The following is a 15,001-nucleotide window of genomic DNA, read 5'->3' on the forward strand; positions in this document are numbered from 1 at the left end:
CCCCCCCCATGTTTTTTGCACCTTTTTTGCACGTGTTTTCATCTGCACTTGTTAAACCTCATTTATCAACAACATTACACTAGCTTGATAAATCTGGTGCAAATATTTTCCGTGCAAGTTCAAACACTTGCAACTGCTTTGATAAATTCCCCCCAATGTATTTCAATTTTGTTTTCCCAGAGTTCCACTTTACTGACTACCGTACTTCAAAATTAGTAATGTATCTGGCGTGCAACAATCATTTTGGATGATTAAACACTAAACCCACATGTGGGCATAACCCAAATGTTAACCCTCCCAAAAGACTAACCTTGTCATAAGTAAACCGAGGTTCCATCAATAGGAATTCTTACTTCCTAATTATTTGTTTCCTAATCTCCAAGATCTCAGTAAAGTCATTACATTTATATTGGTGATACCATAACCACAGAGAATGCAAATAACTAGAAATGCAACATAGCCCCTAGCTCCAGGTTCATAAAGTTCTGCTGGCTCCTCTGTCTACTCTTTTAATAACGTTTTTGTTTTCTATAAATCAGAGTGGTAGTAATTTAGTGCTGAGTCCCAGACATAATTAGGCTAGGTTTCTATCACAGTGACCTTGATTTAAAAGGTAAGCTGTAGCAATTTATGCTAAAATTAGCACCCAGGCAGCTCTCTTCTATATATGGTAGGGACCCCAGAGATTGCCTGCTCTGGTGAGGGGCCTGGATACAACTCTTCTCAAACAGGATATCCTTCAATTTGGAAGCAGGCCCAGAAATAAATCCCCTCCACATTATATAGATAAACCTTTAGATGTTAGGCTAACAGTGCTTGCTATGGTTTCTAGTAATGACATTAATCATCTGGTCCTCTTTTAGTCATAAAGCAGTTGAATACTTGGTATTATTTAAAATATCCTTTCAGATATTTCTGGTGCTCCAAGCACTCTTCAGTTAGCTCTGAAGTTAGAAATGTGTTGGTTTTGATCACATGCATCATCATGTACTAATAAAATAAGATATAGCGCATTGCAACCTTCATTAGGGGCTTTACAGGTACTCCATCGAGTGAGCATATTTAATAGACCACATAAAAAGAAACATAACTTCATTAATACAAAAAAATGTATTACAGTATATACAGTATCTCACAGAAGTGAGTACACCCCTCACATTTTGTAAATATTGTATTATATCATTTTATGTGACGACACAGAAGAAATGAAACTTTGCTACAATGTAAAGGAGTGAGTGTACAGCTTGTATATCAGTGTACATCTGCTGCCCCCTCAAAATAACTCAACACACAGCCATTAATGTCTAAACCGCTGGCAACAGAAGTGAGTACACCCCTAAGTGAAAATGTCCAAATTGGACCCAAAAAGCTGCGCTTCTCCGCCTTCAGTTTGAGGATGTCCCACAGATGCTCAATAGGTTTAGGTCTGGAGACATGCTTGGCCAGTCCATCACCTTTACCCTCAGCTTCTTTAGCAAGGCAGTGGTCGTCTTGGAGGTGTGTTTGGGGTCGTTATCATGTTGGAATACTGCCCTGCGGCCCAGTCTCCGAAGGGAGAGGATCATGCTCTGCTTCAGTATGTCACAGTACATGTTGGCATTCATGGTTCCCTCAATGAACTGTAGCTCCCCAGTGCCGGCAGCTCTCATGCAGCCCCAGGCCATGACACTCCCACCACCATGCTTGACTGTAGGCAAGAAACACTTGTCTTTGTCCTCCTCACCTGGTTGCCGCCACACATGCTTGACACCATCTGAACCAAATAAGTGTATCTTGGTCTCATCAGACCACAGGATATGGTTCCTGTAATCCATGTCCTTATTCTGCTTGTCTTCAGCAAACTGTTTGCGGGCTTTCTTGTGCATCATCTTTAGAAGAGGCTTCCTTCTGGGATGACAGCCAAGCAGACCAATTTGATGCAGCGTGCGGCGCATGGTCTGAGCACTGACAGGCTGACCCCCCACCCCTTCAACGTCTGCAGCAATGCTGCTGGCAGCACCCATATGTCTATTTCCCACAGACAACCTCTGGATATGACGCTGAGCATGTTCACTAAACTTCTTTGGTCGACCATGGTGAGGCCTCTTCTGAGTGGAACCTGTCCTGTTAAACCACTGTATGGTCTTAGCCACCGTGCTGCAGCTCAGTTTCAGGGTCTTGGCAATCTTCTTATAGCCTAGGGCATCTTTATGTAGAGCAACAATTCTTTTTTTCAGATCCTCAGAGAGTTATTTGCCATGAGGTGCCATGTGGAACCTTCAGTGACCAGTATGAGAGTGAGAGCGATAACAATAAATTTAACACACTTGCTCCCCTTTTACACCTGAGACCTTGTAACACTAACGAGTCACATGACACCGGGGAGGGAAAATGGCTAATTAGGCCCAATTTGAGTCATCTGAGGTTATTATTAGAGATGAGCTCAGGTTCAGACCAAACCTGAGCTCCTTCGAACCTGGATGTTGGATGTGTGCTAGAACCACCCGCCCAATCAGCTGTGGGCCAGGCCTCGCAGCTACACATAAACAAAGGGGTGGGATGCTTCTGTTGATGTAATTGACCTTATATGGCTACAAGCAGAATATTAGGTAAATATCATCGATGCAATATAGCCATGTGGCCATATAAAGTTAATGACTTCACTGCATCCCATTTCTTTGCTTACGTGCACCTGCAAACAGGGAATTCTCTAGCCACAGTTTCCCTGGTGGCAGCAGAAGGAGCTTCCTTCTGTGTTTTCAGGAGCTCCTTTCAATTCAGAGGAGCTCAGGTTCGGATCGGGATCAGTTCAACCGGAGCTCATCCCTACTGATTATCTACAAGTATTTTTGCCTATATATATATACAGTAGCTTGTTCCCGTCAATGTCTCCTGGAGGAGATGGGGAGGCCATTAGCATCAAACACTGATAAGTCAACATGGACAACTTTAAATACCTAAGACAAACCCCTCTTTTACATGGGGTATGTTACCGTTTGACAGTTTAATATGAAACATAAAATGGGGTTAATCATTTCAATCATTAATAGAATGGGCACATATTTTGAACAAGGTTACATTTTTATTAGGTTAGAACAGTTTGAGAGAGCAAGGTCTGGATTTTGCTCAGACATGGACATATTTAGGGCAGGGTATGGGCAGGCTGGAATTTTTAGCTAGAAGTTACATTCCAGTCAAAACTGAAAATCAAGTCTTAAGAAACATACCTGTATGCTGTACAGCCTACCTGCCTAGCATTTTAATTCTCCTCCAGGAATTGCTGTGCTGCACCATTCTACCCTACTCCCATTATTGCTAGCATGTTGATTCGATTGCACTTGATAAGAGAGTATCAGTCCAAAGTAATATTTATAATAAACTATAATAGTTACCATAGCATTGTTTCCTGCTTCTGTGTAAAGGATAGAGCAAATTCTAAAAAGATCACTAATTTTCCTTAAACTTCATATTGTGGTGTAAGTTTTTAGTATATTTTAGTATATTAGAATATATTTCATGATTTAAGTCTATCCAGTCGTGTTACCTTGCTCTTTAATGTATATTACGTTAAGTCAGCCCGTTTATTTGAATGGGCTGCCAATGCACCACATAAGACCCACATAGCTCACCAAAATGCATGGTAGTGCATTACTATGCATTGTGGTGTGCTCCAGATGGTTTACCATGCATTGGGGCGGCATGGTCAAAATCAACTGCAATGCAACACAGTATGCCGCAGTACTTGCATTATGGTAGTGCACATTATATGCACATTTTAGCGTGTGTTTCCACAATGCATAGGCCTGGCTGGACCCCTTATTCTCTAAAAAGCATTTTAAACAGTATAGCTACATTATATTCAAATTAAAAACAGAAACGCTGGGAAGTTGGCTGTATTCCTTCTATGGGGCTTAGTTTAAAATTTTGATTGTTATGAACAATGCATGCTAGGTTGGCTTTTAAAGCAGACCTACAGTACATTTTGCATATGCAGGGACCTCTCCCCAGCACCATTTTCTCTCCTTTTGCTTCCTTGCTCATTCATTCTGCAACTCAGAATGAGGAAAGAAACCTATAGTAAGCTCAGGCTAAGGACCATCTCCCAGCCCCATCTGACTGAGCTGAGCCAATTATCTAGCAGCAGTTGCTGTCACATGAGAGAAAGAGGAAGGATATATATATGTTCCTTTATACGTAGAAGTACCAGTAGCTCAAGGAGCAGCAGGGGAAAGAAGCATTCCTTTAAGCCTAGCTCTGTTCCAATGGAAACCTATTTCTAAACTTTGGTTTTACAGAATGCTTACCTGAGCCAAGGTCTTCATTTCTATTTGCAGCTGGAGCACTGATCCCTCCGTGTCATTCAACTGAGAGGTCAGTTTAAGATTATCTTGTCTCTTTTCTCTAACTGTCTAATAAAACACAAACACAGCTCACAGCACCAATCAGCTCTGCAATTCCCATCACACAACCTTGACATAGGCATAATCCAGGGCTACATATATTTATATTGCCTGGTAATATTCGTATTAAACAAATGAAGGTAGGCACTAATACAATGACATAGCCCTCAGTATATGAATTCAAAACCTTTACTTCACATTATTTAAAAAAAAAAAAGGAAATATCAAAAATCATCTTCTAAAATCATGTCACATAATCTGGCTGTCCTTTCTATTCTATTTTAAAGATGCAGCCCAGGAGGAGGCACTGCTGCAGAGGATCTAGCTGGTAACATATAATGACATTATATGACATTGAGAGATTTGCTCTGCTCTCATATGGCTGTCTTATTCAGGTATGTAAGTTTAGCCACCTTGTCCTAAGCAGGGTGACTCCTTAAATCTAGATCTGCTGGACTGTAGCCAGTCTCAGACCCCATTCACACTGTGCTACAAGCTTTTTCAGTGCTGATTTGAGCTGATCGACTTTGAGCTACATTGTGTTAAAGTGCACATTTTGTCGCGCTATGTAGCGCTCCTTTTGGCAGTCTATCAAAGTCTATTGGGGCCAAATCACTTGAAATCCGCCGAAAAATAGATTATGTTCGAGCAACAAGCTTCAGCTACAAGCTACAGGCGACACTGAGCTGCAAGGTGTGAACATCTCCATGGAAATGCATTGGAAGAGCTACATTGAGCTTCATATTAGAGCAATTTGTTAGTAGAAATCACGCTACAAAACGCTCAGTGTAAATGGGGTCCAAGCTGATTATTAGTTCTGTGCTCATTTGGTTTCCCCTAAGCCCAGTGTTATCGTTTGCTTCTGCCTGCTGCTGGGTGTGACCTGGTAATAGAGCAAGAACATCCATTATCTAATTTATAAAAAAAAAAAAATGTGTCTCACTGGCCATTATGAATATCTGTGCCAGTGGTGCATGCTGGGAAGTGACATAAATATTTGGGGCTAACCTTGTCAGTGTCTCTTCCCTGCTGCTGATCCTGGGAGGCCACAAGAGGTATGCTGTAAGGACTGGGTATGGTCCTAAGCTTGTTCTGCCTTTCTGGAGGTAGTTTTTCTCAGGAGGAGTGGAGCTGTTCCTGGGAAGGAGCAGCAGGGAGGAACCTCATCTGCTGAAGGTGCCGGAGGAGTTGGAATTTGGCTTGGACCTTGCAGGGAGTCTGGTGTCTTGCTTACGAGTTCTGTGCTATGTCTCTAACCAGCTAAATGTGTCGCACACAGTGTTGCTGCATTGGTGATAAAGGCTCCTGCACTGTGAAGCTGGGACGTGGTCTGTGAGTCTGGAGTCTGTACTGTCCTAGGTGTCTGTAGCCCTTAGTCCTCTCTCTCATGTGAGCTGGTGGAGAAATAAACTCTTTAAATCTCTTAAAGTTACTGGCACCCGCTTTATATTCGCATCCCACAACCAACTAAAGAATTATCCATGACTTGATATCTCAGTCCTCCCTACCTATATGGTCCCTCACATTTTTCTGGGTTCATGGGGGTGCTACATTCTTGGCGTCCAACGCGGGGCTCAGCGGAAAATTTATTGCTGTTGCTCATAGAAACCAACTGCAAGTATGGATTTTTGTTTTGGCTAAGCCGAGATTGTGAACTGTAACACATGTATCTGAGGTCCCGCACATGCTTCTGAGGTCAGGAGGGTGCTACATAACCATCTGTAGAGGGTTGGTGGGGTTTTGAGTGTAAGTCTAGGTCAGTAGGGCTAGGCAGCGTAGGTAAGTGTCTGAAGGTACACCTTTATGGTTATCAAAGCCTCAAACTCATACCTTCTGCAGTTCTTCCATCCATGACTGCCTTTCTTTCAGGTTGTTATCCACATTGTCTGGAGCAGGACCCAGTGAATGCACATCTGTCCTGGAATAATACAGAAGATTATATATGTGTTCCAAAAAACCATGGAAAATCTTTAGGTGCTTCACAATGGAAAAGTTTTTGTGGCAAACGTATAGGCAGATTTAAAAGACCACCTATTTAATCTACACAGAACTCCACACAGACCACACATATGTATTTCATCTGTGCAGTCGGGTACGGTCATTTGAAAAATTAAGTACAATTTTAACATGAAAATTGTTGAAATTTTTTAACATATTTGAACACAAAAACATTAGCAGGGTTGTTCACAAAATGGTGAAGAGTTTGGAGAAGGCAGGAGAAGTGAACAGTCTAGGACAAAATAAGCTGAATTAGAAAGTGAGCTAAATTGGAGAATTTTTCCAAATCGACTATTTCACAGATGAAATCAGATAAACAGTGTATTCTGTGAGAATGTTCACTATATACAATGTATATCACAGAACTGGACTGACCAGAACATACCTGTTTGTGCAAGTTCCTTCAGATATCCTCAAATCCTGCAAAACATGACAATTAAATTGAGAGGAGCTGAAATAAAATGTAATGTAAAATATAATCTATATTTAGCCATAACAACATCAAACTAGTGATTACCTAAAAAAGGTCAAAAATATGGGGTGCAAATATCATTGTACTGGCTTTACTGAGCACCAAAGGTGACCTGATTATAAAAGCTGTGTCATGCCCGCAAATCTGTGACCTGCTTTTTTTATAGCTGGATTATCTATGGTGCTTAGTAAAGCTGGACATCTTGTACAGAAGCCTTAAAGCGGACTTTTACACCCTTTCACTAAAAATCACCTCAGCATGCAGCTCTGCATAGTGATATGAAATCATCTTATATTCATTAGTTAAACAAACATATTTTTCTTTTACTTACAATTATTGCTCTTCCACTTTCTGGTCCTATTGGACACTAGTGATGTAATGTGTCCAAGCATTGCATCCTGGGAAGGTTACATCAGCAGAGCATTGCTGGGAAATCTCATCTGTAAACTTACAAGATCTCAGGGAAAGGTATTTTCCTCCCCTGAGATGATGTACATGGTCACATGTTCTAGTTACATGTGCAAGAGTTCCAGGAAGTAAAGGGAGATAAATGAATCTGCCCTTAGTAAAAATGTCCACTGTGAGAAGAATGGGGAGGAAAGGAAAATTAAGGCATGCAAAGAATAAAAAGCCGGCAATTATCTAGAAGTATGTGTTTGTAGATTGTCATTACTAAACATTTTTAAAGGTGTGTTTTTGTCATATCAAAGATAAGGAAAAAGTTCCTCTGCAAGCTGGCCATATACTGTTCTATGTTTTTCGTTCAACCCGCGGGCTAAATGAAAAAAAATACAACAGATTCCCCCATCAACGCTTACGGACCTTGATGGATGAAACATCTGCTGTTTCCTTTGTATTCTGACAGCGGCCGCCATAATTGCTTTGAAGAGGTGAGTTTGTGTTGGCTTTCTGAAGGTGTGGATTTGGGTACTAAAATGGGATTGAATAAGCAATTCTACATGTATAGATTGAGTGCTTATGTCGTGAGTGAAAACTGATGCCATGTGCTGGTCACCCCATGCCATTTGAAATGAAAAAGTTGTTTAATTGATCTAAATATACTGTATATTACATGAAATATGGATTGTGAAGGTGTATAATGCAAGAAGAATTCAAATAATCTTCAAGCACCAGTTGAAAGGCTGCCATTAGGTACAAAAAACTGACACATTCACTCAAACTACTGGCTGGGCTCCTCTGGATAGTTTGTTTCTCACCTGACTCTGGATAACCACTTCTTGCTCTTTATGTTCCTCCTTTTCTTTAACGTCTTCATTCTCATCAGGATCCTAAAGGTTAACAAGAGGTTTTTTTACAATTGGAAGTCATCTTATAAAGTATGCAGTGTTCAAACATACACACAACATGGTTTATAGTTGTATTCTGTGATTAGATACGGTTATTCATGATATATTATTGAGGGGTTTAGAATGCAAGTTGTAGTGCATGCCTCAATCTCTACTCTCTGGACCAAATGAGCATCCACCAAAGAAGTAGAATCAAGGAAATTAGTTACTTTGGGACAACATGTTTTGGAACAGGAACCAAACATTCATGGTCTCCTCCTGATTATTTTACTTGACATTTCCTGATTCATGAAAACAAAATGAATGTATATAGCTGTTGTAAAGGGGATTTGTATGTTGATGCTATTAAAATAATGATTCCACTTTAATCCCCAGCCAGCGAACATTTTCCACAATTGCTTAAAAAAATTAAATGTCTGGATTTTGTATCCATGGCAATAGTAAACTATTGCATGGAGATTGCAGACAAATTTTAGGTTCCTGCATCTACCCCTCCTAAATAATATGATTTTCAACAAATACCTAAAGGCCTGGCCCTGGAAGTTTCCATCTTTCCAGTGTGACAGAACTACAGTCAAGGAATTTCCACTCAGGGTCCACCTCGATCTCTTATATTATTTCCTTGTTATTTCCTTGTTGTTGTGTGGGCCTTTCCACTATGGAAAACTCTATGGCCAAATCTTGCAATTACCTAAAGGCCCTTTCTGGAGGAGAGTATGTGATATGTTTAGCCCTTCATCTATACCTTCCCAGCTTTATTTTCTTAGTTGAAGTGGAATTACAGAGCTTTAGTAGAATCTTCTCAATAGTGCACATTAAGGATGAACTGACTGGGCAAACTGTTCCTCCCACTCTGGATAATCTGGCATTCCTGTGTATTAAAAGGGATCTCTATTCAGGAACAAACCCAAAAATGCATTACCCTCAGATATATGTCTTACCTTTTTCTACATTTGAAGACACTGATACCACCTGCCCAGCCCAGTATGTATACCGTGTGAAGCTTTCCAAACAGAAACACAAAAATGTAATTGAGCCCTGAATGAGTTCCTAACAGAAGCTTTCCGCTTCATTCAGCAACATCACTGATACCCCTCCTAATATTCAACAGCTAAATAATTACTTCAAAAGCTATCCATTTTACATCTTAAAAGTTTATCAAATACAGTGAAGCTGTCCATGAAGGATCTCTTCTTCATGCGTACACAAGCACAACCTACTTCACCACAATTGGGCCACTAAATTCATTACTATTGGGTCGCTTCGTGCCTTACTGATAACTATCCTGTCTGCTCAGTAAATGCCAGATCATGGCACTGCTACATTACTTACCATAAGCATGTATTACTAAACCGCTGCGTAGTACTTGGTTGCCGGATATACCTACTTTCCCCTGACAAAATTGAGTACATAAAGTAGAATTTAAGTTGGACTTCCTCCATAAGACAGCTTATGCTCCTGCTTTCTTTGAATACATGACACAACCCTTATTAGGAAACAACTAAATATATTCACAACAGCTATAACGGATAACTGTTGCCCAAACTCCAACAATCTCATGATGTAGGAGGCTACACACAGGTCTTTTAATTTTTTTTTAATGATGCCCAAGCTAAATTCAAGATGGTACAAAGTTAGCCACAAAAAACTTTGCAGGACCACAGGCCCTTTATTGCTAAAAAGTGGAAACATCCACTTCCAAATGGGAGCTAGGGCATTTGTTAAATGCAAACATAGTGGGAATGTGTTGTTATTCTGACAAGAAAACATTGTAATTTCTCTAATATGTATCAAAGTATGCTAATCACAGAAATGTACAATTTATCAAATTACCCATCATGGTCTGAATTTCCAAAGGGTTAGCTACAACTTGAAGCTCAACTCTAGTGAGGACTTTTTTTAGTTTTGGCCACAGTGTAAAGAGTTACAACATCTGTCACATTTTTATTGCTGTCTTTGACCCCCACTAGAAAGGTTTTCCTTAAATTTTTGTCCCCACGACAACATAATACCAAATGAAGGGAACAGGTGTCTTTGGGTCAAGAATGCAGAGACAGCTGTAAAATCATGTTACCTAGTTAGAGAGGAATGTGGAGTACAATGTTTGAATTTGAATATTGTTTTGCATGCAAAAAAATGTGAAATAAAGAGTTAATATACAAAAAAAAAGAAGGTCTTGCCTTCATCTGCTTTATTCCTGCTATATATGTTTTGTTAGCTGTGTCTGTCCCCATTGGAAAAATTTTACACACATCCTTTTACTTTGACTCTTTCTTTGTCAAGGGCAAGGACAGGTAATGGGAGAAAATCCAATGGGGACACAGACTGCCATAAATAGTTGAGAGATGATGCATATGTAGCTCTTTCTATCCTACACAGAAATAAATGTTTTGTTGGAGTTGGACTTTAAGACTGTATAACCATCTTAAAATGTTTTTTTATTGAATTCAGGTAATGGTTTTAAATAAGTTGTTAAATAGACCAACCAACTCTAATCAGAAGAACACAGCTCGGTGTAATTATCTACATTGAAAACTTCTTCAAAAACAAGACATATGGTTGACTTTGCTGTAAGTGCAAGCTTTCACTTGCCTCAGACGGAAACATATTTACTACTCCAGTAGGCCTCCTCTTCTCCCGTAGCTTCCTTTTCTCAATCTGAGTGCGATGTTTATTTTGAGGGCTCCCTTTCATCTCCTTGGTTTTTGAAGTAACAGGCTTGTGAGCTTCAATCTCTGCAGTCACCAGAGACTGGATTTTGATAGATGATGTAGTTGCTTTCACTCCTCCCATATCTTTTTCATGATCTTGACCCAAATTTGAAGACCATGACTGGGATTGGAGATCCACTTCCTGCTGGACCTGGATGTCTATGGACCTGCTCCCAACAAAACTTGAGGAAACGGAGCGTAACCTCATTCTCTCTCTTCTTGCCTTCCATTCTTCCATAAAGGGAACCTGCTCTGCACTGTTACATTTAGCATCTTTTGACATCTTTGGATTCTGCAAGAGACTCATGAATTTCATAATTACCAACAAAAGTATAGGTGTCATGCATGAAAGTTATGACAGTACATCAGAATTAAAGTGTATCCCCACCAGTTTTGGATTGCATTAGAACCACCTATTTTCGGGGTTAAAGATGATAAAAAACACTTTTGTTCTTGAAGGTGCAAAAGTTTTCCCATGTAGGACCCAACAAAGAGAAAGGTATCCTTTTTAAGTAAAAAAAAGCCAAGGACTGTAAACTAGCATTCATTGTAGCCACTACAGTGTCTTGCTCTGGATGAGTGTATCTCAACCTGGGTGCCTTCTGGCTTCCTCAGTTGTGCCTCAAAATGTTTACAGAGCGTCTTGCCTTTCCATAGTGAAGGCCAACTAATCCAGGAAGGGTGGGATCCATTCAGAAAAGGACAGAAGTTTACTTTTACCCAGGTCTCCTCTCATCCCCACCCTCTACCAGGAGTTGCAGCTCCTGATGACATGGTAGGACTCATGTGAAGGGGTGGACTAAGGACTCTGATGTGAAGGGCGAGGAACCATGACGTAAAGGGGGATTCTGATGTGAAGAGGAAACTCAGAGGGGAAAGGGGGGGCCCTGATGTGAAGGAGGCTCCTGATGTGAAGGATGGGGGAACTCTGATGTGAAAGGGAGGACTCTGGTGTGAAGGGGGACCCTGATGTGATGGGTACTCTGATGTGAAGGGGGTTCTGATGTGAAGGGGGACTCTGATGTGAAGGGGGTTCTGATGTGAGCTGAGGTGAAAGGGGGGACTCTGATGTGAAGGATGAGGGAACTCTGATGTGAAAGGGAGGACTCTGATGTGAAGAAGGATTCTGATGTGAAGGATGGGGGGACTCTGATGTGAAAGGGGGGGGGGACTGTGATGTGAAAGGGGGACTGTGATGTGAAAGGGAGATTCTGATGTGAAGGATGGGGGGACTCTGATGTGAAAGGGAGGACTCTGATGTGAAAGGGGGGACTCTGATGTGAAAGGGAGGACTCTGATGTGAAAGGGGGGACTCTGATGTGAAAGGGAGGACTCTGATGTGAAAGGGGGGACTCTGATGTGAAAGGGAGGACTCTGATGTGAAAGGGGGGACTCTGATGTGAAAGGGAGGACTCTGATGTGAAAGGGGGGACTCTGATGTGAAAGGGAGGACTCTGATGTGAAAGGGGGGACTCTGATGTGAAAGGGAGGACTCTGATGTGAAAGGGGGGACTCTGATGTGAAAGGGAGGACTCTGATGTGAAAGGGGGGACTCTGATGTGAAAGGGAGGACTCTGATGTGAAAGGGGGGACTCTGATGTGAAAGGGAGGACTCTGATGTGAAAGGGGGGATTCTGATGTGAAAGGGAAGACTCAGGGTGTGAAGGGGGGCTTCTGATGTGAAGGGGGGCTCTGATGTGAAAAGAAAGCTCCTAAAGTTAAAAGGGGGGCTCCTGGTGTGAAAGGTGGAACTCCAATGTGAATGGGGGGCTCCGGATGTGAAGGATGGGGAGACTCTAATGAGAATGAGGGTTCTGATGTGAAGGGGTCCTCTAATGTGAAGTGTGTTTAGTGTGTTTTTCTGTCGGGTTTCCCCTTAAAGGTATACAGATATTATGATATAATTATGGTGGTATAGTGAAGCAGGTATATACTTATAGTGATATAATCATGGTGGTATATGTGAGGCAGGTATATACATATAATGATATAATCATGGTGGTATATGTGAGACAGGTATATACATATAGTGATATAATCATGGTGGCACAGTGAAGCAGGTATATAAATATGGTGGTATATATATATAGTGATATAATCATGGTGGCACAGTGAAGCAGGTATACATATCCAGTATACAGTTCCAGTATTACCTGTAGGGTTTTCACTATAGGAGTATACTTATATATATATAGGTACAGTTTATATACAAGTACTGTGTTATCAGTATACAGGTTATTTGACACCTGTACATCCAATAGATACATATATGTATACAAATACAGTGATATCACTACACAGGTATACTGTGATATACAGGTACAGGGATGTGAGTATACAGGTTCAGTGATTTATACAGATTCAATGAAGTCAGTATAGAGATACAGTGATGTCAGTATACAGATGCAGTTATATATCCACGTAGAGTAATTTCAGTATACAGGTGTAGTGATTGCGACTACAGTGAACAGGGCTGTCGGTGAACGTATACAGTGATATTCATGTTCAGGTACAGTTATGTACACATGTACATTGGTGTAGACAATACAAATACATACAATTATGTTAGTGTACACATACCGTGACATATGTATACAGGTTGAGTGATGTACATTACAAGTACAATGATACCCACAGTAAAAAGCAGGTTTAGGTTTGCATACATGTACAGCAAAGTTAGTATACATGTGCATTTATGTATACATGTACAATCATGTCAGTGGATATAGCTACAGTGATGTCCGTATACAAGTGCAGTGATATAAGTATACAGGTGCAGTTATTTATAGAGGTAAATAAATATCAGTATACAGGTGCAGTGATGTCAGTATACAGGTGCAGTGATGTCAGTACACAGGTGCAGTGATATCACAATACAGATGCAGTGATTAATAAACATACAGTTATGTCAGTATACATATCTAATGATGTCAAGATACTGATACAGTGTTAACAGAATACAGGTGCAGAGATATTATTATTTAGGTGCAGTGATATCAGTATACAAGTGCAGTGATATCAGTATACAGGTACAGTGATATCAGTATACAGGTACAGTGATATCAGTATACAGGTGCAGTGATGTCAATATACAGGTGCAGTGATGAAAGTATACAGGTGCAGTGATGAAAGTATACAGGTGCAGTGATGTCAGTATACAGGTGCAGTTATTTATATAGCTACAGTAATGTCAGTATACAGGTGAAGTGATTTCAGTGTACAGGTGCATTGATGTCAGTATACAGGTGCATTGATGTCAGTATACAGGTGCAGTGATGTCAGAATACAGGTGCAGTTAATTATACAGATACAGTGATGTCAGTATACAGGTGCATTGATGTCAGTATACAGGTGCATTGATGTCAGTATACAGGTGCAGTGATGTCAGTATACAGGTGCATTGATGTCAGTATACAGGTGCAGTGATGTCAGTATACAGGTGTAGTGATATCAGAATACAGGTGCAGTTATTTATAAAGATACAGTGATGTCAGAATACAGGTGCAGTTATTTATATAGATACATTTATGTCAGTATACATATATAATAATGTCAAAATAGTGTTACAGTGATGTCAGTATACAGGTGCAGTGATGTCAGTATACAGGTGCAGGAATGTCAGTATACAGGTGCAGTGATGTCAGTATACAGGTGCAGTGATGTCGGTATACAGGTGCATTGATGTCAGTACACAGGTGTAGTGATGTCAGTACACAGGTGCAGTGATGTCAGTATACAGATGCAGTGATGTCAGTATACAGGTGCAGTGATGTCAGTATACAGGTGCAGTGATGTCAGTATACAGGTGCAGTGATGTCAGTATACAGATGCAGTGATGTTAGTGTACAGGTGTGATTGTGCAGTACACAGTGGTTAAGTGTGTGCAGTAAGTGAGCAGAGGGTGACAACAGCAGACATGTGGATGTCTTGTGGCTGATGCAGAGATAATGTGATTGATGGGGTGTGTAGATGAGTCCAGTAATAGGGGAGATGACCCCATGTCTGATACCTCCTTGCTGGAGAGAGGATTCCTCTGCTTCCGCCTGCAGTGTGGGAACTCCCTGGGGGAGGAGTGAGACCCCCTGGCCGAAGCTGTGCAGATCAGACTCTGCTTCCCAAAGGACCAGAACCCAC

General features: G+C 40.9%; 1 protein-coding gene across 1 annotated transcript in view; it reads right to left on the reverse strand.

Moving 5' to 3' along the window:
• Positions 1-14,946, reverse strand: part of LOC108794165 (PRKC apoptosis WT1 regulator protein-like) — a 16,188-nt gene extending 1,242 nt beyond the window's left edge. The window contains exons 1-7 of the mRNA XM_018565164.1: positions 14,877-14,946; positions 10,749-11,159; positions 8,067-8,138; positions 7,668-7,779; positions 6,763-6,789; positions 6,210-6,292; positions 4,284-4,388 (exon numbers count right to left, since the gene is read on the reverse strand). Coding sequence (XP_018420666.1) covers positions 4,284-4,388; positions 6,210-6,292; positions 6,763-6,789; positions 7,668-7,779; positions 8,067-8,138; positions 10,749-11,150 — 801 coding nt within the window. The 5' untranslated portion in view covers positions 11,151-11,159; positions 14,877-14,946. The remainder of the gene's footprint in view (positions 1-4,283; positions 4,389-6,209; positions 6,293-6,762; positions 6,790-7,667; positions 7,780-8,066; positions 8,139-10,748; positions 11,160-14,876) is intronic.
• Between the last annotated feature and the right edge of the window lie 55 nt (positions 14,947-15,001).

The sequence above is a fragment of the Nanorana parkeri genome, unplaced genomic scaffold (genome assembly GCF_000935625.1).
Source record: "Nanorana parkeri isolate BGI_ZX_2015 unplaced genomic scaffold, ASM93562v1 scaffold820, whole genome shotgun sequence".
NCBI lineage: Eukaryota > Metazoa > Chordata > Amphibia > Anura > Dicroglossidae > Nanorana > Nanorana parkeri.